Here is a 26,534-nt window from a genome sequence, read left to right as displayed (position 1 = left end):
AATATGGCCATGTTATATTTTCACTTTGCAAACAGCATTGGCTTCCAGTAGGCTTCTTAGTGCAATTCAGAGGGCTGGTTGCCATCTATAAAGCTTTCATGGCATACAGCTGTATTCTGCCTTTTTCCAGTTGTCTCTGCCTGTCCCAAATCTGCCAGGACGGATATGTTCCAGGCCCTATTGATAAGATAATGGCATTGTGTGCAAGCCATGAAGCACATTTTTTCTGTTCAGCCAACCCTGTGGGACACCTTACGACATGATATTAGGCTAACCTTGACCCTATTAGCCTTTTTGAAAGCTGTTGAGCCCTAGCTATTTTTCCAGACCTGGGGGTTGGGAAGTTAATTGAGCCCAGTTAGATTGGTTGTTGGTTTTCTCAGTTATATATTGTCTGTCCTGTTATATATTGCTGTTTTTTCCCCCATTTATTGTGCCTTTTAAAATTCTGTTAACTGACCAGAATAACATTTGCAAGATAGGCAGCTATATAAATCAGATTCATCTTTTCTGGCTGAACTAAAGTGCTTTGAATACCAGAAAGGTAATAAGATAAGTTCAGCCTAGAAACTAAGAAAAGTGGTTTGAAGAGACTGAAGACTGCTTGATGACATTGTTTTGTCTGAATAATATTGGCTGATCATTCTTAGCTAAGTTGCCCACCTCAACTATGGTTGCATCTGTGATACAAATTGAAGAAAGTTTGTGTTGTGTATGTATCAGATTATGTCATTAATGCAACTATCTAGCTAGATAATACATCAAAAAATTTTAAATATGAATTCAGTTTAGTTTGCTGTAAATAATAAGAAATCTTCAATATGTAACCAGTTGAGTCAGCTGGATTGAGGAGTCAATTAGGCTACTATAGAAATTGACTGAAGGAAGGAAGGAGTATGACTATTAGTATAAGAATATACAAGTATAATATTATAAGTATTATACCAATATAATAATTTCATATTATAACTACCCACCTAGCAGTTCGAAACAATGCAAATGCAAGTAGATAAATAAATACTTCTTCGTTGGGAAGGTAACAGCCTTTGGATGTAGCCATGCTGGCCACATGACCATGAAAATGTCTTCAGACAATACTGGCTCCCTTGTCCAAACAACTGAAATAAGCACCGTGCCCAAAGTTGATCATGACTGGAGAGGGAAACCATTACCTTTTACCTTTACTTTCATATTGGCTTGAAACCAATCTTCACGCCACAGCAATCAACTGGAATGCTCAAGTTCCCCATCATCAATCTCAAGAAAGTAGTTACTTTTAAATTTAAGTTTCCTGTTTGTCTTTTCTTCCTAGTCTTTCATCTTGCATCAGGACGAGACGGATAATAGCCTCATACAGAATGCTGCCAATACTATAGTAAACGCGATTACAAGGCGGCAAAACAGCACAGTTATGCTTGCAGTAACAGAAGTCAAAATAGAGACCATAGTAGTTGGGAATTCTTCTTCATCAGGTAAGATAAAATATGCATTTGAGAAAGAATGCCTACCTCAGAATATACTGATTTCATAGTATAGGTACTACTTGTTTAGCAACTCCCTTGTTTAGCTACTGTTTGCAGTTACAGTGGTAATGAAAAAGTAATTTTATGACTAAGCCTTGCATTTACAACCTTTGCAGGTCAGCAAGGCAAAGGAAAATTGAGTAAGATTGTGAGCATAATCATGGTTTCACTTAACAACCATTTCCCTTAATCGAATTGTCAGTCTCGTTTAAAAAAAACCCAAAGTAGTTTATATAGAATGTAAAATAGAAATTGGCTATTGTGTTTAGTTTTTATTTGGATATCTTTTAAGCACTGAGGTTGGTTTTGATTTTTTTTTTATTGTTCTACAGTAGCAATGCTTAAGTTAAAAATTTAAGTAAAACTTAAGTAAAATTTCTGTCTTTCCTTTTTCATTGAAATGTGTTTACCCATTCCTTCTGTACTTTCCCAAAGAAAGAAGGAATCAATTATAAACAGGAAATTGTGTAAGTACTAAAATAAATGCCTTTTCCACGTGTCTATCCAGATAACTTTCCACTTTAAATTTAGTGGTTGTGTTATGTTGTGGAAATGGAGAATGCCCCCTCCCCCAAATCATGACTATTTCAATCCTATTCTGCAAGGAGCAGTGACAGGAATAACATTCCAACCACTCTTCTTGGAAAAAAAAGAGGGTTGGTTTAAAAAAATAATCCAGTATTTTTAATCCAGTAATAATCGAGTATTTCGCATTGTTCTTCTATGTCCAAATGTGTTTAAAACCACTGTGTTATAAATGACTGACACAGGTATTTCAAATGACAAACAAATTAGATACATAGTATAATACAAATTTCCATTTTCTTTTTTTTAAAATAACATCTTGACTATTAAGAAGTTCTATGTGCTCATCTATTTTATACTACTTTTGCTCAGATGATAGATATTTTGTGACTGTTGATAAATTGAAACAGACATTTAATGCCATCTCAAAGCAGCCCTTATTAAAAATTCAATATAAATATGATAGTTGCTTCCTATGTCCTGACTCATTAGTTTTGCAAAACGATTCATTAATTGCATGGCTCACTGCAAATTGTGTTTATGCTGCCTCTTGGAGATTTCATTTGCACTCCACATAGTTTCAGGATTCCCTTTCTAAGTTGTGTTTGGTTTGCTTTCTAGATTATCTGGTTCCAATCCTCTGTGTAGTTTTTAGCATTGTATGGATAACCTGCATAATAATTTGTGTGTGGTGGACACGAAAGAGGAGAAAAGAAAGAGAAAGAAACCGCCCATCCAGAGAAGAGGCTACAAATAATCAGTGGGCACCTCTAAACCCTATTTGGAATCCTATAGATAGACCTTACAGTCATAAAGGCATTCATTATGAACAGAAAAATTTTATATCTCCTCAAAAAAGAACTTACGATGGGGTAGAGGAGTACACAGAGTATGAGGAAGAGGAGGAAGAGGAAGAAGAAGAAGAAAAAGAGGTTATGGAAATAGACAAATTCCTCTCTCAAAAACTCTCTAAACCTTTGACAACAAAGGTAGCAGTGGACTCATTAGAGAATAGTCCTGTTAAGAACACTCTTCAGACAACCAAAATGGACAACAGATCTGTAAAAAATGTGAACACAAAAAATCTTGAAGGTGGAAGAGACTAAATCTGTGTTTGGACCATGACTACATTGCTTACGTTAAAAAAAATTGGAGAAATTGGCATCTCCATTGTGCATAAAGGACTTAACTGTCTGAAGTCAAATATTCATAGTTACTTTATTTTGAATAAAAAAATTAAAATAATAAAATAAAAACTTTATTTTGTTTCTTTTAACCTTGTATAAATTATTCAATGACTGTCAGATGATAGAGTAATCTTTGATAGTTGCTATTTTTGTAAATTTTATTTAGCATACACTTATAAGGCAGAGGAGAGAAGTTCGTATTTTCAATTCAAAAGGTTTATCACAGAAAGCTCAACGCTGTTTAAAAAATGGAGGGGATTTTTTTTTTGTTTGTTTGTTTCATTTTTTTACTTGTTATAACAGTGGCTTGGAATCCTCCTGGTTGAGGAAGTTGCTGAACTTAAGGAAAGAAAACATGAAGTGTTCTTGTTAATATTTACTAAAAACTTCTCTCTATACTTCTACAAGTTTGTCCCCTTGAAAAAAAGATTGCCTTATTCTGTGAACAAAAGAAAATCTATAGAGATCTTTCAAACTGTGATTGGTTAGAAAAAGTGGCCTTTTTAATTTAATCTGTCAATTTGGTTTAATTACCTTAGAAATGCAGTATTGAAGCACATACCAAGTGCCTTGAAATATCATCTTTCTGTCTCAATAGCAACTGTCAAAGACTGCCATGCCCATCTAAGTTTACCACAAGAAGATATTTGGTTCTCTCAGATTGATACAGTTTATTTTCAGATTGTGCAAGTGCATTTTTGTAAATATGTATATATTTAAATGAATCACTTCTGTATATTTGAGTTAATAACTTAAAAAATATTTTTGATCTTTTTAAATGTCATTCCTTTTTAATTTATGTCGCAGAAAGGGAAGTTTTATGGCAGTTTCTAAAAAAGATACAAAAACCTTATTTTGGTATTATGTTCATATTAGAAAATGATGTTACTATAATTAATGTTGGGAAACTGTTGGTCACTTTTTGTACTTTTTTTCAATGTATCGCAACCATTTCACATGTAAATAGATCCAAGGTGTTTCCTCGCATCTCAAGAACACAGAGAGTAAGTATCCTGTACAGCATAAAGATGACAGGGCAATATTCTTTTTCTTGTGAATGTCTCTATTACATGTGGCATTGCTTTTTTGCATTTTTTTAAATACAGGCCTAATGAAGGGAACAATATTCTTCTCATTTCTTGTTTGTTATGCTTATTCACGCTGAAAACATGTTGGCAAACATGCTGGATCTAGGTGGTGCAGCAGAAACCTGCCAATTATCAATTAGCTCTGGGATTCTTTCCTTTATCCCTGATAACTAGTGTTTTTTCGAGTTAGATGGGGTGATGCCACTGAATTGAGTTTCCTGCCTCTGTGTCACTTCATTAGCTGCTACTTGTGGAGGCAGGTAACCCACAGCAAAGCAGCATCATGTCATGTGTTTCGGGTCGCTAGATGCATGTGGAGAGAATAGAGGCCTGCTCTTCTCAGCTTTACGTTGGTTGTAACATCTGGTTCCATCTTACGCGATGGAAAATCTCAGGAGAAATTGTTATTCTTAATAGAAGGCTTATGCATCATTTGTGGGGTTCTTTTTTTTAAAAAAAAAAAGGCTTTATTATTTTTAAAAAATGAGCTATACCTTTATTTTAATTACTGATAAAACCCTATGTTAAGTGGGTTATCCTGTAATTGCAAAGGAGACAAATATTTCAATGTCTTGGCCATTTTGGAACCACTTTTTATACATGAACGCAGAAATTGCTTTGCAGAAACTTCTGTGCAGTACCTTTTGTTTGACATGTTCTTCTGTAGTTTTCAGATGAAAACTATTTATTAAAGCATTTTATAACAATGTCAGTAGTTGAAATTTTTGCCCCGACTCTGTGCTGAAGTGTTCAGAATGGTTTGGAATCTCTGAATCACCCCCATCTTTCTACTCCCACAGCTGCAGTGTCTTTCCTATGCAACTTGAAGAGTTTTCTCAAAATTCAATTTTGATGCCATTGTAATTTTATTTTGTATTGCAATACTGCTGTCTTTCAAAGCCTAATAAAACTATTTCTCTCATTTTATATATTTAACATTTGAAACAATGCTTTTCAAATGTCTCTTCCTTGTCACCTGTGGTATTTCAGGTTTGGAAGGACAAGGGGAGAAACTGGAGGAGTCTGAGCCTTCATGTCAAATATAAATGAGTTGTTTCTTGAATGCAGAGCAAAGAAATTTTAGTAATCTGGATGGAATCAGAAATTAAAACTTAACTACAGTCTTCTTAATTCAGAATTTTCCCAACAATTGTATCTTATTCTCCAGAATCATAAACTTCTATTGTTGATCCATCTTCTCCCCAAAAAATCCAGTCCAAATTGTTTTCCAGTTAGGTATAGTAAGTCCATTCCCCAATCAACTTAGGTACATTGTATTCCTTTTGGCCTTTTGTTGTTCTCTGTGTATGTTTATGTACTTTTACCAACCAGATTAATTAACCCTCAGGAGAGCAATAGGCTTCAGTACTATTAATGAATCTTTGAAAACCTTTCTGCTTTGATTAGAAGGATTCTTATGTATTGTAGGGCTTCCCCTGGTTTTAATACTCCTGAAACTTCACATCCTTGGGTGGATGCAGGTTTGCTATGAAGCTTCCACCAGCTTTAAAGATAGATCCTATCAAAAACTGAATGAATAGTATGTCAGAATAACACAGTTTCTACAACAATGGATTTTCGGTGCTTCAAATCTGCTAAATTTCTTCACTTCCAGCCTAGGACTGCCGAGCTATGTCCATATCCACAAAAAAAATGCATAATAATTGTTTTCTTAGAACCCAAACAATTACGCATAGGCATCTATTACTTGGATCCACTCAGATATCCCTGATATCAGAGAAATTGCATGCAATGTAAAGCAGTCTTCCATGTTCCTTGCTCCTTTGATATGATAGGTTATTTCGTGATCCCCTAATTGTGAAGTGGAATCTGGATATCATTGCTAAATGAAAGCTTTTTCTTGAATTCTGAATACAATAGATGTTGACTATATCTTTTTGGCCTTGTTTTGGTATTTTGAGACAAGTTTGAGCAAGACCTAGTTTAGGGTGAAATCCAGCCAGGAATGCTACATTGAAGAGCTTACAAGACCAGGAGGAACAGGATTACTAAAAGAGCAAATACCCAAAATGAGGAATGCTGACAAAACTATTATTCTCCTGCAGGCTGTCCTGGGATGGGAACTCTCCTACTGCTGCTGCTATTACTATCACTCACCCACCCATCCGTAAAAAAACCTACAGTGATTATAAATACATTTTAAAATGTACCTCATTGTTTTTAAAACCATCTCAATATCTGGCAAATTTACTTATTGCATACAGTAAAAATTGAATAGGCCTTTTGCTTTAAAACAATTTATTTGTTCAACTTAATTAGTCAGATATTTAAGAAACAATAATTTATCACAGGAGAGCTGTAGTAGAAGTCCCTTATTTTGGTCATTAACTAGCAAAATTTACATTTGATGCATTAAAAGGAGACTAGAGTTAATGTTCTCTTAAATTTAGGGATTTGGGAGCTAAAATTTGATTATTTACAAATATATAATATATATAAAACTTGCTTCTTAACTATGGCAATATATTCAAGAAGTAACCCAAACAGACCACTAAAGTATGCATTTCTTGCCCTCGTCTATTAGAATCACATTTCTAAATCTTTGATTTTGCTTGACTCCCCTGAACTCTGCACTGTGACCTCTTTGCCCACTTGCTCGCACTGCTTAGAGAGAGGCAGTCAAATTTATGCAGGTAGGCTAATCTGGCAGCCATTCTGTTCTGCCAATTTTACTGGAAGTTGTTCTTAGCAAAATGTGGGCAATCAAATTCCAACTGGAACATACTTTTTTTAAAGGAGTATTGGAGGGTGATACATGAATCAGAAATATTTGAGAAGTTGCATCAAAAGTCCCACCAGTTTATCTTGGAATAAAGCAGGCTAGCATCTCTTTACAGAAATGTAGATATAGAGTCCGAATACATGAATTGGCATAATGTATAGGTTAGATATACTACAGAAAATGCATTGTATCTTGTACCTTATTCAAGAACCAAACATCAGAGCAATATTAAAATATGAGTTTTTCATACTGCCTAAATCACCACTATCTTCCCCATGACCACTTCAATCTGCTTTCTGAAGAGGTGTGATCCTAAAGGGGACCTTTTCAGATTACATGGCTCAACCTCCATAATTTCCTTAACAAAAGAGGGATGATATGTTTATACAGAACCTAAAATTTTATGTGATCCTTGTTATTATACCCTTCTAGTAGTTAAAAGACTGATAAACTTTACAATAACTTAATAGCTAGTCTTCCACTTAGTTTTAAAAAAACTTTTAATTGGCTAGGAAAACTGGAAGCAGTTTTATCTACATTGTTTATACTAGTCATTGACCAAATAAATAAATAACCTATATCATTTAACATTTGAATGAGAAGGGAATGCTTATAGTTGACTTGGAACCAAAGAACAGTGGCATCTTATCCTGCGCTAACATCTGGCTATTACTTGTATTTTGCCAAATCTCTTTCTTTTAAGCTTAATAGTTATTCTGCTTCTGGAAGAGCAGTCTTGATTTAGCAGAGGCAACTAAGTGCAAGGGTATATTTGATCAGAAATTGACATTGACTGTTGTCTAAATTTAGGCAGGGAAGCTCAGAGATACTGGCTCTGTGGCAGATCTGCTTAGTTTTAATGGCACCTATGATGGCATTCAATGCACTTTATTTCCTTGTGGGTCTCATCATACACAGATGCACTTTAGATGTGTTTCAGCCTCTGGAGAGTTTCGTCTCTTTTCTCAGCATCACTTGGCTAAAGGGCTGAAGTGAAGGTTCTTCACAGTCACATAGGGTAAACCAGCAACTTTTCATGATGTAAAAATAATATCTGCGCGCCTGGAGTGATCTACAGTTGACAAAATAGCTTCTCACCAATTTCTGCAACACTTTTCAGCTAGTATATTAGGGACACAGCACATTTCAGCAAGCTGCTCCTTCTGAGAATGTAAAATATTAGGGAAGTAACATTAACTCCATTCATGCAACAAGAAAGACAGTAGCTTAACTAAAGCTTATATAGTTTATATCTATAAATAATTGAGTTAATTATCTATAATAATTGAGTTACACAACATAATCAAAGCCAAACTACTTTATAATGTAGTATGCTGTATAAATCCAGCCAAAGAATACTTAATTTTCTTCTTCGGTTTCCTGTACATACACAGAGAACATTACATGCTGCGAAGAGGAGGTTGAGGGGGGTTTTGTCCAAATTTTTAGCGAAAATTTTAAGGTGTTCCGGGGGGGGTTATTTTAATGATGGACCTGGGGGGGGTCCTTGCAGATCAGCAATTTAGTCTGTCGGATGGCCGCGGCGGGGGGGGGACAGATGAGGTACGGTGGGGTGAGGATCATTCTGTCACCGTGGTGGTTGGGATGGGCAGAGGTAGGGAGAGCAGAGGGCGTTATGACATCAGTGGGGTGTGTCCCCACTGCTTGCAGACAGTGGTGCACTCTGGCCCTCTTAGCTCTTCCTGCTCCCCTGGGGGGTTGGGAGTGCAAAACCCAGGACTCCAGCTGGTGTATGTCAATGCCAGGTCTGTTGTGAATAAGGTCCCCCTTGTGTGTGATCTTATTGACGAGGGAGGCGCAGACCTGGCTTTTATCATGGAGACCTGGTTGGGCCCGGAGGGAGGGATCCCTCTCTCTGATCTATGCCAGGTTTCCGTGCATTACACCAGCCGCGACTCCATGGGAGGGGTCCTAGGTCACTGTCCCTCAGATAGGCGAGTGAGAATCCCTATTGTTGAAATAGAACCCTGGAGTACAGTTGGGTCTGTTGCTTACGTATCTGTCCCCCAGCTATGTATCCTCAGCCCTGCCTGCACTGCTCAAAGTCTTAGCCGAACTGACGGTTGAGCTCTCCAACCTGATGGTTGTGGGGGACTTTAATCTCCTGTCAGACGGCGAGACATCTGAGCTGGTTAGGGAGTTCATGGCCTCCATGACGACCATGGACCTGACTCAAGTTGTACAGGGTTCAACTCACAATGGTGGACACACACTTGACCTGATTTTTATCTCTGGGCAGTGGATTAATCCTCGGGGTAGGGGAGTACTTTCCACTCAACCCCTGTCATGGACCGACCATTCCCTCCTTAAGCTAGACTTTCCATCCACCAACCCTCACCGCTGGGAGGCGGAGCTGACTCATTGGTTCCACCCCAGGCTCCTGATGGACCCTGATAGGTTCCTGACGGAGCTTGGGACATTTCCCACATCCCTATCCTGCAGTTCGCTAGAGGCCCTGGTGGACGCCTGGGAACGGGCTGCCGCCGGGGCACTGGATCAAATTGCCCCTTTGCGGCCTCTCCCCCGACAGGGATCCTAGGTAGCTCCATGGTTCTCCGTGGAGCTCAGGGAGATGGAGCATCAGAAGAGATGCCTAGAGGGCTGTTGGAGATCTTCCCGTTCTGAATCTGATCGAACACAATTAAGAACCTATATTAGGTCTTATCTTGTGGCGATGGAAGCAGCAAAACGTGATTATTTCGCCACTCTCATTGCATCTGCAGAAAATCGCCCAGCAGCCTTGTTCCAAGTGACCCGCTCTCTTCTTAATCAGGGAGTGAGGGAGGACCCCTTACAGGGCAGTGCTGAGGACTTTGTTCAATTTCTGCAAGACAAAATCGCTCAGATCCGGTCAGGTTTGGACTCTGACTGGGCAGGGTCTGGCAAAGAGATGGGAGCATGTCTTGAAGGTAACATCTGGGTTGACTTTGACCCTGTATCCACAGAGGAAGTAGACAGGATTGTTGGAAGACTGGGGGCCTCAACGTGTTTGTTGGACCCGTGTCCCTCCTGGCTTGTTGCAGCAACCAGAGAGGTGACCGGAGACTGGGTCCAGACAATTGTTATTGCTTTGTTAAGGGATGGGGTCTTCCCCGCCACTCTTAAGGAGGCAGTGGTTTGACCCCTTCTCAAGAAGCCTACTCTGGATCCGGCCTCCTTAAACAACTTTCGTCCCATCTCCAACCTTCGCTTTATAGCGAAGATTGTTGAGTCCGTTGTGGCACACCAACTACCGCAATTCAGGCGCGGACACAGCACGAAAACAGCATTGGTCGCTCTGGTGAATGATCTCTGGCGGGCCCAGGATAGTAGTTATTCCTCTATCCTGGTCCTACTTTACCTCTCCGTGGCTTTTGATACCATCAACCATGGTATTCTACTGCGATGATTCCAGGGGTTGGGGGTGGGGGGCACTGTTTTACAGTGGTTCTCCTCCTACCTCTCGGGTCGTACGCAGTTTGTCTGGGCAGGGGGACGGAGATCCTCCCCGAGACTCCTCACTTGTGGGGTACCTCAGGGGTCGGTTCTCTCCCCCTTGCTCTTTAACATCTATACGAAGCCGCTGGGTGAGATCATTCGTAGTTTCGGGGTGAGGTATCATCAGTACGCTGATGATACCCAACTTTACATCTCCACCCTGGACCAACCCAGGGATGCCCTTTCCGTGATGTCTAAGTACCTGGAGGCGGTACGGGTCTGGATGGGCAGGAACAGGCTCAGACTCAACCCCTCCAAGACAGAGTGGCTGTGGATGCTGGCATCCCTTGATCTAGCATCCCCATCGCTTTTGATGGGAGGGGAGCTGCTTACTCCCTCGGAAAGGGCTCACAATCTTGGCGTTCTCCTGGATTTGCGGCTATCCTTAGTTGACTATCTGATGGCTGTGACCAGGGGGGCTTTTGCACAGGTTCGCCTTATGTGCCAGTTGCGACCTTTCCTAGATGGGGATGCCCTCCATACAGTCAGTCATGCTCTCGTCATCTCCCGCCTGGACTACTGCAATGCCCTCTACATGGGGCTGCCCTTGTGGTGCACCCGGAGGCTCCAACTGGTCCAGAATGCAGCCGCACAGGTGGTTATGGGAGCTTCCCATTACTCCTGTGTTACACCTCTCCTGCGCGAGCTGCACTGGTTGCCGGTGGTCCTTCAGATCCGCTTCAAGGTGCTGGTACTTACCTATAAAGCCCTACATGGCATGGGCCCGGGGTACTTGCAGGATCACCTCCTACTGGCCTCCCACCGCCCAGTGCGTTCACATAGGGCTGCCCTCCTCTGGGTGCCATCAGCCAGACAATGTCGGCTGGTGGCGCCCAGGATGAGGGTGTTCTCTGTGGCCGCACCGACCCTCTGGAATGAATTACCCACTGAGCTCCAGACGGCCCCCGACCTCTGCTCTTTCCGCAGTGGCCTGAAGACATGGCTTTTTCAGCAAATCTCCTGATCTGCTAGGAGTTTCTAGTTTTAACTGTTGGGGATTTTAATTGGATTATTTTAGCATTAATTTATTGTTTTGTTGTTTTATTGTTGTGAGCCACCCTGAGTCCTTTGGGAGAAGAGTGGCATATAAATATGAATAAAATAAAATAAAAATAAATAAATTACTAGAATATTGCTATGTCCAATTAAGAACATAAAAAAGAGAGCCAATTGGATCTAGTGATTAAGGCACCAGGCTAGAAACCAGGAGACTGTGAGTTCTAGTCCTGCCTTAGGCATGAAAGCTGGCTGAGTGACTTTGGGCCAGTCACTTTCTTTCAGCCCAATTAATCTCACAAGGTTGTTGTGGAGAAAATTGTTAGGAAGAAGTATTGTGTATATTTGCCGCCTTGAGTTATTTATAAAAAATAATAAAAGGCAGAATAAAAGATTTTTAAAAAACAAATTACCTAGGGAATATTTGAAAGTTCAGTGTCTTTAAAGTTTTTCTTTGAAGTTGTATGTTAATAAATCCCTTAACAACCCAATAGATCTCTAATTGTATTATATAAACATTAATTTTTCAAAGGAAAATTGGGTAAATATTCTTTTTAGATTTTATAATTTAAAGAATAAAAGAATAAAAGATATTTCTATGGAGACTCTCAGTCATCTAGGCCATGGTTGTCTCAAAGATGCTTTTTCAAAACTGTCAAACTGGACTGTGTTGTTTCCTTGAGGAAGAAGAAGATATTTTGCTTCTCATCCAAGAAGCTTCATCAGTTTTGACTGGATGGTGGGGGAAATAGAAAGATTCCTTCCACACACACACCCCATCCAGTCAAAACTGATGAAGCTTCTTGAATGAGAAGCGAAATGTCTTATTCTTTTTCTCCAAATAAAAAACACAATCCAGTTGCCTATTGAAAAATGCTTTATGCTCTTATTTCTAAAAAACTTTACTGAAATACTTAGATTTGACATAATACCTTGGTTTATCTTAAAAAGCTAACAGGTTCATATACTAAAATGGAAAGTTCAAAAAAATCCTAGAAATCAGTAGTCACATACTTCCATGTTGCCAGGAAAACAACATTGATATATATATGAAACATAAGGGCTCATATCTGATACAATTATTACGTTTTATTGTTAAACAATCAATAGTTCCATATCTTTAAAAAGTCATTATTAAACTTCTATGCTTCCCATTTTGCTGATTATATTATGTACAATTTATGTTGTACACTTTAAATTTTGTGAAGCATTTTGTTTTAAAGATTCTATATTTTTTTTCTTATTTTTTGGTCTTCATGTTGAATATTTATTTATTTTATTTATAAAATTTATTGGCTGCCGATTTTACCACCATAACCATAGAAGATTATACATAAAGCATATTTAAATTAATACCTGCAAACATTATGATCCAAATTATGGGTGGATGGAGGCAAGGGGGATATTATTCAGAATCGTTTTAGAAGAGCCAAAGTTAAAATGGAATTCTATGTGAAGTGCTTCTGATTTTATCGCCAAAAGATGGAGCATAGAGAAACACAGCTGTTTTAATGATCTGCAAAGAAGTGTTCTGCACTCCCACATATTCCAAATAATCTTTTGGAGACTGACTCCAAAGCACAGCTTTAATAAATAAAGTTATTTAGGCATCTTGATTTTTTTTTTCTTTTAGGAAAATCTCTAATATGGTGTTTCTTTGCCTACGGGGGAATTATTTTTGTATTTTTAATTCATACTTATTTTTTGAAATTCAAGTATTTAACTCTAAAAATTATTTACAAAATGCATATTAAGATGCTACATAATTAGGAATACACATAACCAGACACTTTATGGATTTGTAGTTAGAAATGCACCAGGCGTAGAAATAATTACATGTTTGGGTCTTCAGTATCTATATTCCTCAATTGGAAGGCCTTTTCTAGGTAAGAATTATGGAAGATGAATACGAGGTCACCATGTTAAGGAAGTTATGCTAGTTATTGGAGATGTTTTCCCAAATGAAAGGGAGACCAAGGAGTTACAAACGGAATTGAAAGTTGGCTGAGTGGTATAAATGCTGATCAAGACAAATAGTATTTAGAATTTGGAAAATTTATCCTTCCAATGGAATATGTAAACTAATTCGACATTGGCAAACATACCTATTTGTTAAGTTTAAGAAATCAGCTCAGCAAGGCAGGTGAAATCTCTGCTAGTTCAGCATACATAGACAACGTCTGTTTAAGAAATGAGTTACAAAACAAGGTTATAGAAGTCTATGTTCAATTTCGCTGCAAAGCCATTATCACTAAGCTTTTAAAGATCTTGGGAGGCTCATCTGTTTTAGCTATAAACTGGTCTTCATCCATTATTCATTAGTGCTGATGGAGGAGAAGCAGCAACCGGGAAGGAGCGAGCGGGGGTGGGCAGGGAGTGAAGAGATCATATGGCTTTCAGGCTGGAGAACAAAGGGAATCGTGGCCTTTGACTCCTCAGGTAGAATCCACCTTGCATTACTACATTTGGTGGCTCAGTTCTGCAGATATTCTCAACACAAACTGAGAATACTTCAGAGTGATCAATAATCTCTATTATGCACTAATATATTTATTCCAGATTTTATTCTTTCATCACTCTCTCTGTCTCTGTCTCTGTCTCTCTGTCTCTCTGTCTCTCTCTCTCTCTGTCTCTCTCTCTGTCTCTCTCTCTTTCTCTCTCTCTTTCATACATGCACACACAAACACCTTTATACCTGGGCCAGACATATTGGCTGCATTTTTTTAAAGCCATATTTATGCTTTAAAATAAAAAAGACAACATTGTCTTCTGATTACTCTATGTTTTGTTTGATCATAGGGCTTTTCCTCAGTTTTCTTTGTCATGTACATGAGGGAGTTGGGCAGCTAGAAACATAAAATATAAAGAGAGAGAGAGATGGAAATCAGCTGCATCTCGTCATATTCTTATTATTTGCCCTTTTTACATCCAAAAACTATGAAAGATCAAGATGTTATCTTCAATTTAAAAAGGTAGAAGGATTAATCTTATCGTTACATAATTGACCAAAAAAATGGTTCTGTTGCCACAATACATTTAACCAGGCCAGTGAGGAAGAGGGTTAGTGAGTTGTAAAGCAGTCCAATCAAGTATCTCTGAAGGATTAAATGTTGTCCCCAAAAGACACCATTTCACCAACAGTGTCCAGAATTTGTGTGGAGAGGAGGGGAGAAAAAAAAGTCAAGATGATGTCTGCTATCAAATAACCAAAGCCCTAATTTAATAAGCATTGTGGATGCCATGTTGACTTCTTTCCTTTTTTTTTTTTTTTTTTTGCATACATTCATATTTCCATGGGAATGTCTCTGTTCACCTGACCAACAGAGAACTTTGCCAGCACTCTTCTAGCACAATTACTTCCTCAGGATAAAAGGCAAGGTTCAGAATTCCTAAAATAGCAACTTTTGACCTAGTTAGTATAGCTAAAAGCCGCCAAGGAGATTTGAAATGTTTGAAGAGTCACTGCATTTAAAGATGTTGTGAGAAGAGGCCAATAAGGGAAATAATAAGGCATTCAGATACTTTCACATTTATTTTTAATTGGTAAATGTTACCTAAGCAGCATAAAAAAATATTTATTAAGTCATTATCTAAACAAAAGCCTACGTGTTTCTATATAGCTGCTATGCTATTGATTAGAAACAGAGGGAATTCTGTGGAAGAAAGAATTTAAATTGGGAAAAATTTTAGTCTGTGTGAAGCGTATCAGGTATCTGGATATAAAATATAATTTTTTCCTGTGGTAAATGCTCATGTAGAGAGCTTCCAAAACTTCAATTGTCATTAACATTAGATGTAGATGTTAGCAGTATACCCTTGAAGCAACTGGTTACTTCATATTTCCTCATGTTGAATAAGTTGAATGGCTAACTAGAAATGATATCAAGTCTATTAATTAAATGAATGTTTATTGTATTTGAGCATAGGTTCAAATTGCAGTCATGACAAACAAGTACAGCATCTTGCAGGGCACAAGTTCAATTTTTTTTCTGCCATAATCTATGGTAGAATGTAATATGTAGGTGTATTCCTCAAAGGGAGGGAGTGCATTCCAGAAGAGTAAGAGGCAACTCAGTCCTGTTCTTTTGTGCGCCCCTCCCTAATAGTTTACAGAATATATTCTTTATGCAGGTAGCAGAGTCCTTAGTCTAGCAAGATTTTGTCTATAGGTTTGCAAACAATAAAGAACTCACCTTGGGAGAATCACTATGAATCATTCTTGGTTTGGGGCCTGATATAAATTCAACCCAAGCCTTTCTAAAACCATAATTGCCATTTTATTAGTGTTGAGCAAATTCACTTGCACATTTTTGTAGCAGTTCTCTTTCAGTTTGGTGAAGTTTTGACTTTCACAAGTCAAAAGTGGTGTTTTCACAAGGTAGCCAAGAGGCGTAGCTTTGAATGTTCTATTTTCATTTATATGCATCTCTCCAATGGTTTTCAGCCTCCCTGGTTTCCCCTTCTTCAGTTAAATTGCAAAATTAACAATGTGGGGAAAACCCTCCAACTGGCTTTGCCATCATTAAGAAGGTGTCTTTGAACAATTATTGGAGAATTCTGAAGAAATGTGGAGAAATTGTCCATCACATTTTTCTGACCACAAATTGAATGGAAAATTCTGAAAGGCCAAATGTGCTCCAGTAAATACCAGTAAACAGGAAAAAGAAGTGCTATAGCTACCAAAGTATATTAGGTAAAATGAGAGGATAAAACTGGAAAGACTCAGGTACAAATCCACCTTCTGCCATGGAAACTCACTGAGTGATTTAGAGAGAGCCACTCTCTCTCAGGCCAATCTACTTCACTGGGAAATTGTTGTGGGGACAAAAAGGGAGAACCTTATGAATTCCTGAGGAAAGACAGGATATACATTTAATGCATAAATACACAATAAATATTACTATCACATTTTTATTGTAGGAACACCCAGTTGTGTTTACCAAACATCACACATTGGGCTCATCAATTACTCAATTTCAGAGACCTTTACATTCCAAAACTTCACCCCTTGCTTATCACTATAGTTGCTGTAGACAAACTCTGATTGCATTGTTGAAATATGTTGGTGGTATGGTTTCCCTTGCTGGGAGAGTGGTGAATTATAATATAAATCTCAAAATAGGATTCACAGTTTTTCAAAAAAGCAAATCCACCCCCACAAACCCAGAATTTTTCATTCCTATTCACACCTATACAGTGATCCTACCCATTTCCCATCACATTGCCTGGTTTTAGATAGACAGATAGATGATGAAGATAGATGATAGTGAAGAAAAAGGAAGAGGGAGGGAACGGAGAACGAGGAGGAAGGAGAAGGAGGCAGAGGAGGAGGATAGAGAGGAGAAGGAGGTATGCAGACATACACATGTATGTGCGTATAGAAACATAGAGATACACACAGAGAAAAGAGAAATAGCTGACAACTTTTGCAAGGTACAGCAACAGTTTGGCTGAAGGTGTTTGCAGCAGGGAAGAGGAGTCTTGTTCCAGCCATGAAGAAATGTTAGGTCGAGTTAACAATGGACACAGTTTATATTGAGCTGTATGATCTATTGCCAAGATCAACCAGTAGAAAGGAACTGGAAGGAACACTGAAGTCTCTGGTAGTAGAGATACCCTACAGCATATCCTGTTCTGTGTCTAAGTTTGCCTTGGAACTATTAGAGGCATTATAAATTAAAACATTAAAAAAGAAACCTAGAAGGCAAAGGAGAGGAACCCATATTTTCTTTTCGTTTTCTTTGGGGGAGGGCATTTGAAATTCTTGCTTGCCTTGTAGTTCATGAAAAAGTCATTATAGATTTTTGTGTCATATATGCAAAGCAAATGGTTAAGTTGGGATCAAGCACAAAAGCACAAAACACAGTAGAGTTTCTGCAATTATGTTCTTTGGCTCAGTCTCCCTGGAGATGATGTATAATGGGTCTAATTCTCTGGAGTGATTTCATTGTGGCACTTATTCTGATCTTGCACCGTGATGTGGAATGAAGAGGGAGGCAATGCAGACAAATGGTCTGATTCTTACATCTTCCAGGCTCTAATCACTTCCTGTACTTTAGAGATTAGCCCATTTCTGGGACCCACTTGATGAATCCAGGGTGGATTGGATTCTGTTAGATCATGATGTTTGCTGCCTTTTCAGCTTTGAAAATCTACTACTGCACATAAAAGTAACAAAACAAAGCAAGCCAGATTAGGAGAAGAGACGGAGATGCTGATTCAGAATCTCCTATTTACTTCTCCAATAGATTTGCCAAGGAAACTGATGAGTTAAGACAGCTAATACTGATGAATACTAATATTGGTAATAGGAATCAGTGGAACTGTGAAATTGACTGCTTTGCATGTTCGGATAGGTGAAAACAAGGTAATACAGTGAATTTGCTTTATGCACAGTCACCTCAAACACATATCAAGTTGTTGCCATGACAATTAACACATTCCTTCTGGAATAATTTCAACATTTTGGTTTTTAATATCTTCTTTTGGACAAACTCTGAAAGCAAGAGCAAGGCACGCTTTCTAATATATATATTTTTTCTTGGGAGCTGAAGCCACACTTCATTTAAAAACATGTTTGTTTCTGTTCTGCCTGTTGAGCTCTTTTAAAAAAAATAAATTATGAGAGTTTGTTTTTTTTATTTAAAATAAAATAAAAGCTCTAAGCTTACTGCATATTTAACTCACTTTAATTCAAATGTGCTTTTGAAGAGTGCTGCCTTGTAAAAACAGGAAGAATTAGTTCAAGTTCTTCAATATATCAATAGTAGAATTTATTACTAATGTACCTAAGTATTTGTTCCTGCATTAAGAAACAGAGATAATCCAGGAAAACAGGAACTGTGTTTACAAACTATGCTTTAATCATGTCATTGTTAACAACACTAGCTATATTCATACAATTAACAAGCAAAACCAAATTACATTTTGATTTAGCATTATGGTTTCTTTTACATTACATGTTAAATCATGTTCTGTTTATAAACCATAGTTTAGTGTTTAATGCATTGTAAAAGGACAGAAGCCTTGTAATAAGTCTATTCAATTAACCAGGGTGTGCTACAGGAGAGCACTAGTCATTTTCCTAGAAATACAGCCAGTTATCAGGCTCTCCACCAAGGTCACTAGATCTCCATGCCAGATGGCAAAGCCATGTCTTCAAGCTCTTCTGGTAGGCCAAAAAGGTTGGGGCCAATCTCACCCTGAGGGCATGGTGTTGCAATGGGTTTTGAGATAGAAAAGGCTCTCCTTCTGGGTTCTGCCAAATGACATTCATTTGTAGGACCTGCAAAGGCCCTTTCAGCTGGATCTGTAGGAGGAGGAAGATGTATTGGGTATGTTCATTGCCTTGAATTGTTTATAAAAATAATAAAGGCAGGATACAAATAATAAGTAAGTAAATAAATAGTGACTGAAGCACCTGAAGCTTCCACATGCTCTTCAAAGGCAGCTCCATGTAGACTACATTGCAATAATCCATATGAGAGGTACCCAGGCTGTGAGTGATTGAGCATAGAGCTTTCTGATCAAGGAATGGGTACAATTGGTGCACAACTCAAAATTGCATAAATGCATAAATGCCCTCCAAGCCATAACTGTCATTTGCTATTTGGTCATGTGTCATGAGTTCAGAAGGAATTGCCCCAGATTGTGCATTGAGTTTGCTGGGGTAGTGCCAAGATCTAAAGATGGGAAATTCCTGGAGCCTGATGGCTCCAAAACCCAAAACCACTTGTCAGGGTTGAGTTGAGATTCATTGTTCACTATTCAAATCCCCGCAGCTTCCCAACACCAAAACTGTAGCATCACTTCACCAGTGATGGAGATATGACACTGGCTATGATCAGCATACTGATGTTACTTCACCTCATGGCTACGGTTAATCTCACCCAGTGGTAGTTTAATAGTAGATATTAAACCAAAGCAGAGAAAGTACTAAACCCTACAGTCCCCTGCATAGTAGGGGTGAAGACAGGACCCCTCACTCCCAATCAACCAACTGGAACTAGCCCTGAAGAAAAGAAGACAACCAGCATCCCCAACTACCAGAGCTGAACGAGAAGGACCCTGTGGGCAATGGTATTGAAGGCTGCTGAGAGGTCAATTAGAGCGAAGATGAATGTGTTACCCCCAGTCTGAATTGCTGCCATAAGGAAGAAAATGTGGATGCAATCTTCTTAGCTCCTGAGAGTAAGACAAGGACGAATGGGGGGAAGCTTTGCAGAGAGAGAGAGCTAAACTCAAATCAAGCAGGAATTTCCTGACTGAGATGTTTTAGCTGAGGAACAGTCTGCCTTCTGGAGTTATGGATACTCCTTGACCATAGACTTTCAAATGGAAGTTGGACAGCTATTTATCTGTGATAGTCTGAAGATTCCTGCCCTGGGCAGGGGGGTTGGAGTAGAAGACTTCCAAAGTAGCTTTCACCCCTTTGAGTCTATGAACCCATGTTCCTCTTCAATTTTTCCTACTGTACCAATGTACCCACTATAAGCAGTGGCCACTAAAAACATTTCTAAACATGAACATGTTGACTGCAATCAATGTATCTGATACCATCTCTGGTTTGGCTTTAAGCACATTCTAAAATAGAGCTGCAGATCGATTGAATTTGCTGCAGCAGAATTTCTTCATGACCTTTTGTTAATCTCCTACTCTCTCACTGGGTTTGTTGTGTCTTGAATCTCAAATGTTGCACTTTTGCATAGAAAATTCTCAGAGCTGTAGAAGTGAAAGAAAAGATATTTAAACTACCAAGAACAAATTAATTAAACATGTCAGCCACCATTCCTGAGGCCATTTTTTTCTCATCAAATCCTGGGAAATCACCTTCACAAGTCCTTTCTAGCTCATTCCCAGAGAAGAGCATTAGGCTGCTCTTGGGCGCGAATCCCAGAGTCTGGATTCTGAGCAGGAGCTTAGGAGCTCAGCTTTTTTGTCTTAGTCTGACTGTATCAGCAGAAAGAAACCAGAGGAAGAAGAAATTCCAGGATTTTTTTGGGGGGGGGGGTTATTCCTCTTCTCCATTTCACTTCAAAATTTGGCTCCATAGCCAAATAGCATTCGAGAGAGTGAGCATTTGATGTTCTTCATACAGAGATCTTAGGCATGGCAATTAGCACCCCAAAGAAGGAACAACTACCCTGACTAGGCCAGACTGAGCATGTTTGCCAGTGAGGAAAGCTGTGAAAAGGTGGCCTTCCCTGCTCTATCTAGCAGACATCTACTTGGAGAACAATGAATTAGAGAAATAAATCAAAGAGCAGATATGATTATCTTGTCCCAAAGGTGCTATTTCAAGAGGCAACTGGACTTTGTTTTTTCTTTGAAGACATTTCGCTTTTCATCCCAGAAGCTTCTTCAGCTCTGACTGGATGGTGGGGAATGGAAGGATTTATACTCCTTGCAGACAACTGGTTATTTGCATTCTTTTAGCGAGTCGTTAAGGCCACCTGGAGATTTATCTCTGTCATCAGGGTACCTGAGTAGTGCAAATGGGTGTGGAGCCTTCTTGGAACTGTTGAAAGGACTGTGTTGTAGACTGGAGATAGATGATGTTGTATCTTCTCCCTCTGTTGAGAAAGGGCTGTTTGATTTTGACATAAGCTTCTTGGATGAGAAGCGAAACTTCTTCAAAGAAAAAACAGAAAGACCAGTTGCCTCTTCAAAAAGCATCTTTGGTACAACCATGACCTGAATGGCTGAGAATCTCCATAGACCTTTGATTATCTCATTTCATCAGAATTAGGTCCCCCTAATTACACTGTGATTAATGTTGTAATTTGAATATTTTATTTCATAGATACTTACCGGTCAGAGGTGGTATTCACTTACCTTCACTACCGGTTTGCAAATGCACGCATGCATGCGCAGAGGGTCAAAAACGGGACATGATAATGTCCAGGCGGGTGGGCAGAGCCTCCCGCCACTGGCGCTACCGGATCGTACGATCCGGATAGAACTGGCTGAATTTCACCACTGCTACCGGTACTTAAAATCCTTTTCCCGCTACAGAGATGAAGTCCCATTTACTCTTCCTTGAATTGGCAGAAAACTATGTCAGCGTAAAATGTTCTCTCCCTATTTTCAGTTCTTTCCCTCACTTTAATGCATACTTGACTTTCTTTCTAAGAAATGATGACAAGTCCTAATAGATTTTATAAACCGCTGGAAGAAATCATATGGAGATGGAATAAAGGGGAGAGGGGAGAAAGCTGCTTTAATACCAATACTTAAGAATGCTTCACTCATGGTTGGGACAAAAGAAAGTTAACATCTTGAGGACATGGGGAGAATTTGCTATGACTTGTGGCATAGTTAGGTGGAAGTGGGCAATACAGTCCAAAAGCATAAATAAGACCAATCTGCATGCATCTCTCAGGGTATCTGCAAAATAGGGTCAAAATTCAAAAAGGCAGCCACAACATGTGGTCAAAGGCACATAAAAACAACCAAAGCTTTAATCCCACCATGTGGTTGCCATTTTGATTTATTTTAATCATACATGTGGACACCTGATTTATATATTCTCTGAACTTCTATTAACCAGTATGAGAATTCTAGACAAAGAAAGGTGCAACTACAAATTGCCTTCAGCTCAGTGCAATCTCTCTTGGTCTGTCTTCTCAAAAGGAGAAAAAAAAGTTTGTTCTTCCTTCACACATACCTAGAGTATATGTCATGAAAATGGGCAGAATACAAACTGCATAAAATATGCATGTGCTAATTTACACTTACAGAGACAAATCTGAAAATAAGTCCTATCATTTCAACAGGCATCTGTTGAGTGGGGCCTAAATTCAGCTGACCTGAACCATCGACTTCAAAAAAATCCTTCTTTTCAAAGGAACAGATTGGTATTCTCCCTAATCTGCATATGCCTATGCATACGTCTGTGCATGCCAGATGAGGATGACATTTCATACAATGAAAACATGAAAGAGCCAGCTTTTTTTCCCCTCTAGAACCCCCTTCCAAGAGACATTCACAAGCCAAGACATGATAACATTGGACAATTTTTTTCAAAAGTTTTGCTTACTGAAAAACTTTTGGTGATTATGATAGACCCCTTCAAACGGAACACAAGTATAATTTCAGAATGACTGCCATCAAGTAGGAATCTTGAGAAATAAGAAATTAACGTTTAGTGATGATCATGTATTTAATACCATAATGTTTGAGGCATGCTGCATGAGTTCAATGGTTAAAATCTAATCTGAACAAAGAGATTTACTCCCAAAGGGACTAGTGTGGAACGTGGGGTGTTGCCCTTGATCCCAAGCTTACATTATGGGCACAGGGGGGGTACAGAAGCAAAGACGACTTAGGTATAGCAGGTGCACCATCATTCTATCTAAATTTGAGTAATTTCATTTCAATGAGCCATGGCCTATTAACTTTTTAACTAGATACCTCTAATAAACACAGTATGAGCCTACCTTAGAAGAAAATCAGGAAGTTTGGCTGATGCAGAAACAACTGCCCAACAGATGGGACAGCTAATTGTGGTCTTCTAAAGATCTGCTGGATCCAATTCAAGATTGTACTATAGAATCTTAAGTGGTTCACAACTTAGTATTGGAAAGATAGTCTCTTTCATTAGCACTTGCCAACTAAGATCCTGTATGGGGAGACCCTCTTGGAAATCCCATGAGAAGTTATGCATGCACACACACATATACACACACACCACAAAGTATATGTATATTTTGGATATATATGTATATGTTCACACTGTATGAACTTTGAAAATAATTGAAATAATATAAAACCCCTGAAAGCCCCAATTATGTTGTTTCCTAGGTGATTCAAGATTCTTATTCTCTCTTTCTGGTATGCCTCCAGAGAGCTTAAATTGAGGAAAAATGCCTGCAGTTTTGTAAAAAAAAAAAAAGATTCTTTTGTATTTAGTCACACTTATGGGAAATATAAGAAATAGGTTTTCTGAAAGCAAGAATGCTAAACTGTTCATAACTAAGAGTCACTGAGCCTAAGAGGTGCAAAGCAGGGGTTTCACTAAGCTATGGAAGAGTAAAAGAAAGAGGTACTGAGTGTAACATAGAAAAAGGGATACAATTTTATTCTGTTAGTGGACAATCAACCATTTATAACAGTTTCCATCTTAGTGTATAATAAAGATTCCTTATTAGCTGTAGCATATTGTGCATTCATGAAATTTCCTCAAAGCTCAAGCAAGCTAAAAGATAAAACCAGGCTACAATGTTGTGCACTTTTATTCCAAACAAAAGTTCCACTTCTCCTTCAGTAGTATGCAAGTCTGGGTCAAAAAAGTTAAGGTGGAAGACATGACCATAATGTTAAAGCTCCACCTCTTTTGTATGCACATTGCAACACACATAAAAAGGGGGCAGGGCTTAAAACACACAATCGTTATTTTCTTTACCTCCTCCTTGAGGTTGCCTCTACTGGGCCCACAATCCAAGAATCATAATCATAACATACCAGATTTAACTGTGGGTGAAAAGATGAAAGTGTATATAATTGATGTAGCAATATTAGATGGACTGCTATAGAAAAAGGAAGTTGGAAAAAAATATACAGGAAAAAAATGAAACTTTGATTTTGGATTTTACAGATTATACAAATGGCTAGTTTATACTATTATGTAAAAGTTGAGGTTTGATGTTATTACTTTATTCTACTGCATCAAAGGGAGTTGGAAGGCTTTCCCCCCCTTTTCCCACATTTTTCCTTTCCCTTTTTCCTCCCCTATTTTTCCTACTTTTTTTTTTGTATTTCTGTATCTTATAATATTAATACACAAATAAACTACAATGTTTTTTAGAAAAAAGAACTGGCAGCTCTGATTTCACATTGCAGTGTAAACAACAACAACAATAGCAACAACAGCAACAACAATAGTAATAGTAATAGTAATGGTAATAGTAATAGTAATAACCTGGCCATCAAAACTATGCGATTATGGATGAAACATGTAACAGTGATACCCATTGTCATCGGGGCACTTGGTACCATGTCCAAGAATTTTATAAAATACATCAAGAAATTGCAGCTTCCTGCAATAACACCAGTGGAACTGCAAAAAACTGCACTACTCAGAACATCATACATCTTAAGAAGGTACTTGGTTAATACCTAGGACACTGGCAGCAACCCATATCAACCATTAGCACTAGTCAATGGTATATGTGATGCATTTTTAAATGATTCGTTAATTGTGTTTCATGTTTAATGAATAAAAGAGATAATAGGAAGAAGGAGAAGGAGAAGCTTATTGACTACTGAAAAAACCAAACTGGCCTACAAGAAAGACCAAATGAAGAAAGAATGGAGGCATGGGAAGACAAAGCACTACATGGCCAGTACATTTAAAAAAAATAGTAAGGAAAGTAGATAATAACAAGAACTGGCAATGGCTACGAGAAGGAAAGCTGAAGAAAGAGACTAAGGGATTAATTCTGGCTGCACAAGACTAAGCCTTAAGGACAAACATATACAAAGCCAGATTTGAGAAGACAGCAACAGACCATAAGTGCTGCTTATGCAAAGAAGCTGAGGAAACAGTGGACCACCTGGTAAACTGCTGCAAGAAGATTGCACAGACCAACTACAAAGCAGTGGCATAACAAAGTAGCAGCAATGGTGCGCTGGAAGATCTGCAAGAGATATCATTTGCCTGCAAGCAAGAACTGGTAGGACCATAAAATAGAGAAAGTCATAGAAAATGAAGAAGTTAAATTGCTATGTTAAATAAATGATGAAATTTTAAAAAGGGCAAGAGATGATGGATAGAGACAAAATACTTTTCAAAATGGTGATTGTATTAAAAATTGCGGGGAGGGAGTAGAAAGTACAAATTAAGAAAATAGTATTATACACACGGCTATATAATAGAATTTACTATAATTACAATGTGCATGTTAAGGTTAGAAGTTGGAAGACTATGATTATGTATATTTAATTGTATTATTATTGTTAGCATTGTGTAAAAAATATATTGACCCAGACAACACACTGTCCACAAATATGTATGGATGTTAAAAGAAAAAGTACAACTAAAATATACATTTTTAAAAAATTGCTCTGGGACTTTAGAATTCAAACAGACAGGCACCTGCTACATAACACCTCAGACTTAACAATTGTCGATAAGAAAGACAAAAAAGTATGGCTAGTGGATGTGGTAGTGCCTGCAGACAGCAGAATAGAAGAGAAAGAATTGGAGAAGATAACAAAATACAAAAACCTACAAATAGAAATAGAACGACTGTGGCAAAGGCAAGCAAGCGTAATACCACTAGTAATAGGTGCCTTGGATGCAATTCCAAAACAACTGGAGTGCTACTTGAACACCATTGGCATTGACAAATTTGTCATCAGTCAATTGCAGAAGGCGGCTTTACTTGGAACAGCTTCCATCCTGCGACAATATCTGTAACACCATCAAACATCCAGATCTGCCTATCCCAGGTCCTTGGTAAGGATTCGATAGGTACACAAAAATGCCAAACCCAGTCTGAACATCTGGATGACTGTGCAATGATCAATAATAATAGTAATGATGATGATGATGTAATAGAAAATGAAGAATCTAAAGTGCTTTGGGACTTTAGAATTAAAACAGAGAAGCACCTGCCCATAATATTCCATACTTAACAATTGTCAATAAAAAAGACAAAAAAGTCTGGATAGTGGATGTTGCACTACCTGGAGAGAGCAGAACACTGCTCTCTCTTCTAAAAGAAAAGGAACTGGAGAAAATCATTCACAGGTTTTACTAATATATAAGGAACAAAAAGGGAAAGGGCAGCATGTAGCGGAGTTTAATGTGTGGCTAAAGAACTTGTGTAAAAGAAAAGGCTTTCCTTTTATTAGTCATGATGTCTGCAGTTGGTCCAATGAAAAACTGTACAAAAGAGATGGTTTGCCTCCATCAAAGAAAGGGCTTCAGTTACTTGGCATTAAATTCACAGATTTTCTGGATAAATGTTTA

At 38.3% G+C, this 26,534-nt stretch overlaps 1 protein-coding gene across 2 annotated transcripts in view; it reads left to right on the top strand.

The window, feature by feature from the left end:
- JAG2 (jagged canonical Notch ligand 2) overlaps window positions 1-3,264 on the top strand; it is a 94,864-nt gene extending 91,600 nt beyond the window's left edge. For both annotated transcript variants that reach the window (XM_070931597.1, XM_070931596.1), the window contains 2 exons: window positions 1,313-1,472; window positions 2,670-3,264. In XM_070931597.1, coding sequence (XP_070787698.1) covers window positions 1,313-1,472; window positions 2,670-3,154 — 645 coding nt within the window. In that variant the 3' untranslated portion in view covers window positions 3,155-3,264. The remainder of the gene's footprint in view (window positions 1-1,312; window positions 1,473-2,669) is intronic.
- Window positions 3,265-26,534: the final 23,270 nt, after the last annotated feature.

This window comes from Pituophis catenifer, unplaced genomic scaffold, assembly GCF_029215685.1.
Source record: "Pituophis catenifer annectens isolate HBS135680 unplaced genomic scaffold, rPitCat1.0.hap2 SCAF_1, whole genome shotgun sequence".
Classification (NCBI taxonomy): Eukaryota; Metazoa; Chordata; class Lepidosauria; order Squamata; family Colubridae; genus Pituophis; species Pituophis catenifer.
This window is presented reverse-complemented; position numbering and strand designations above follow the sequence as displayed.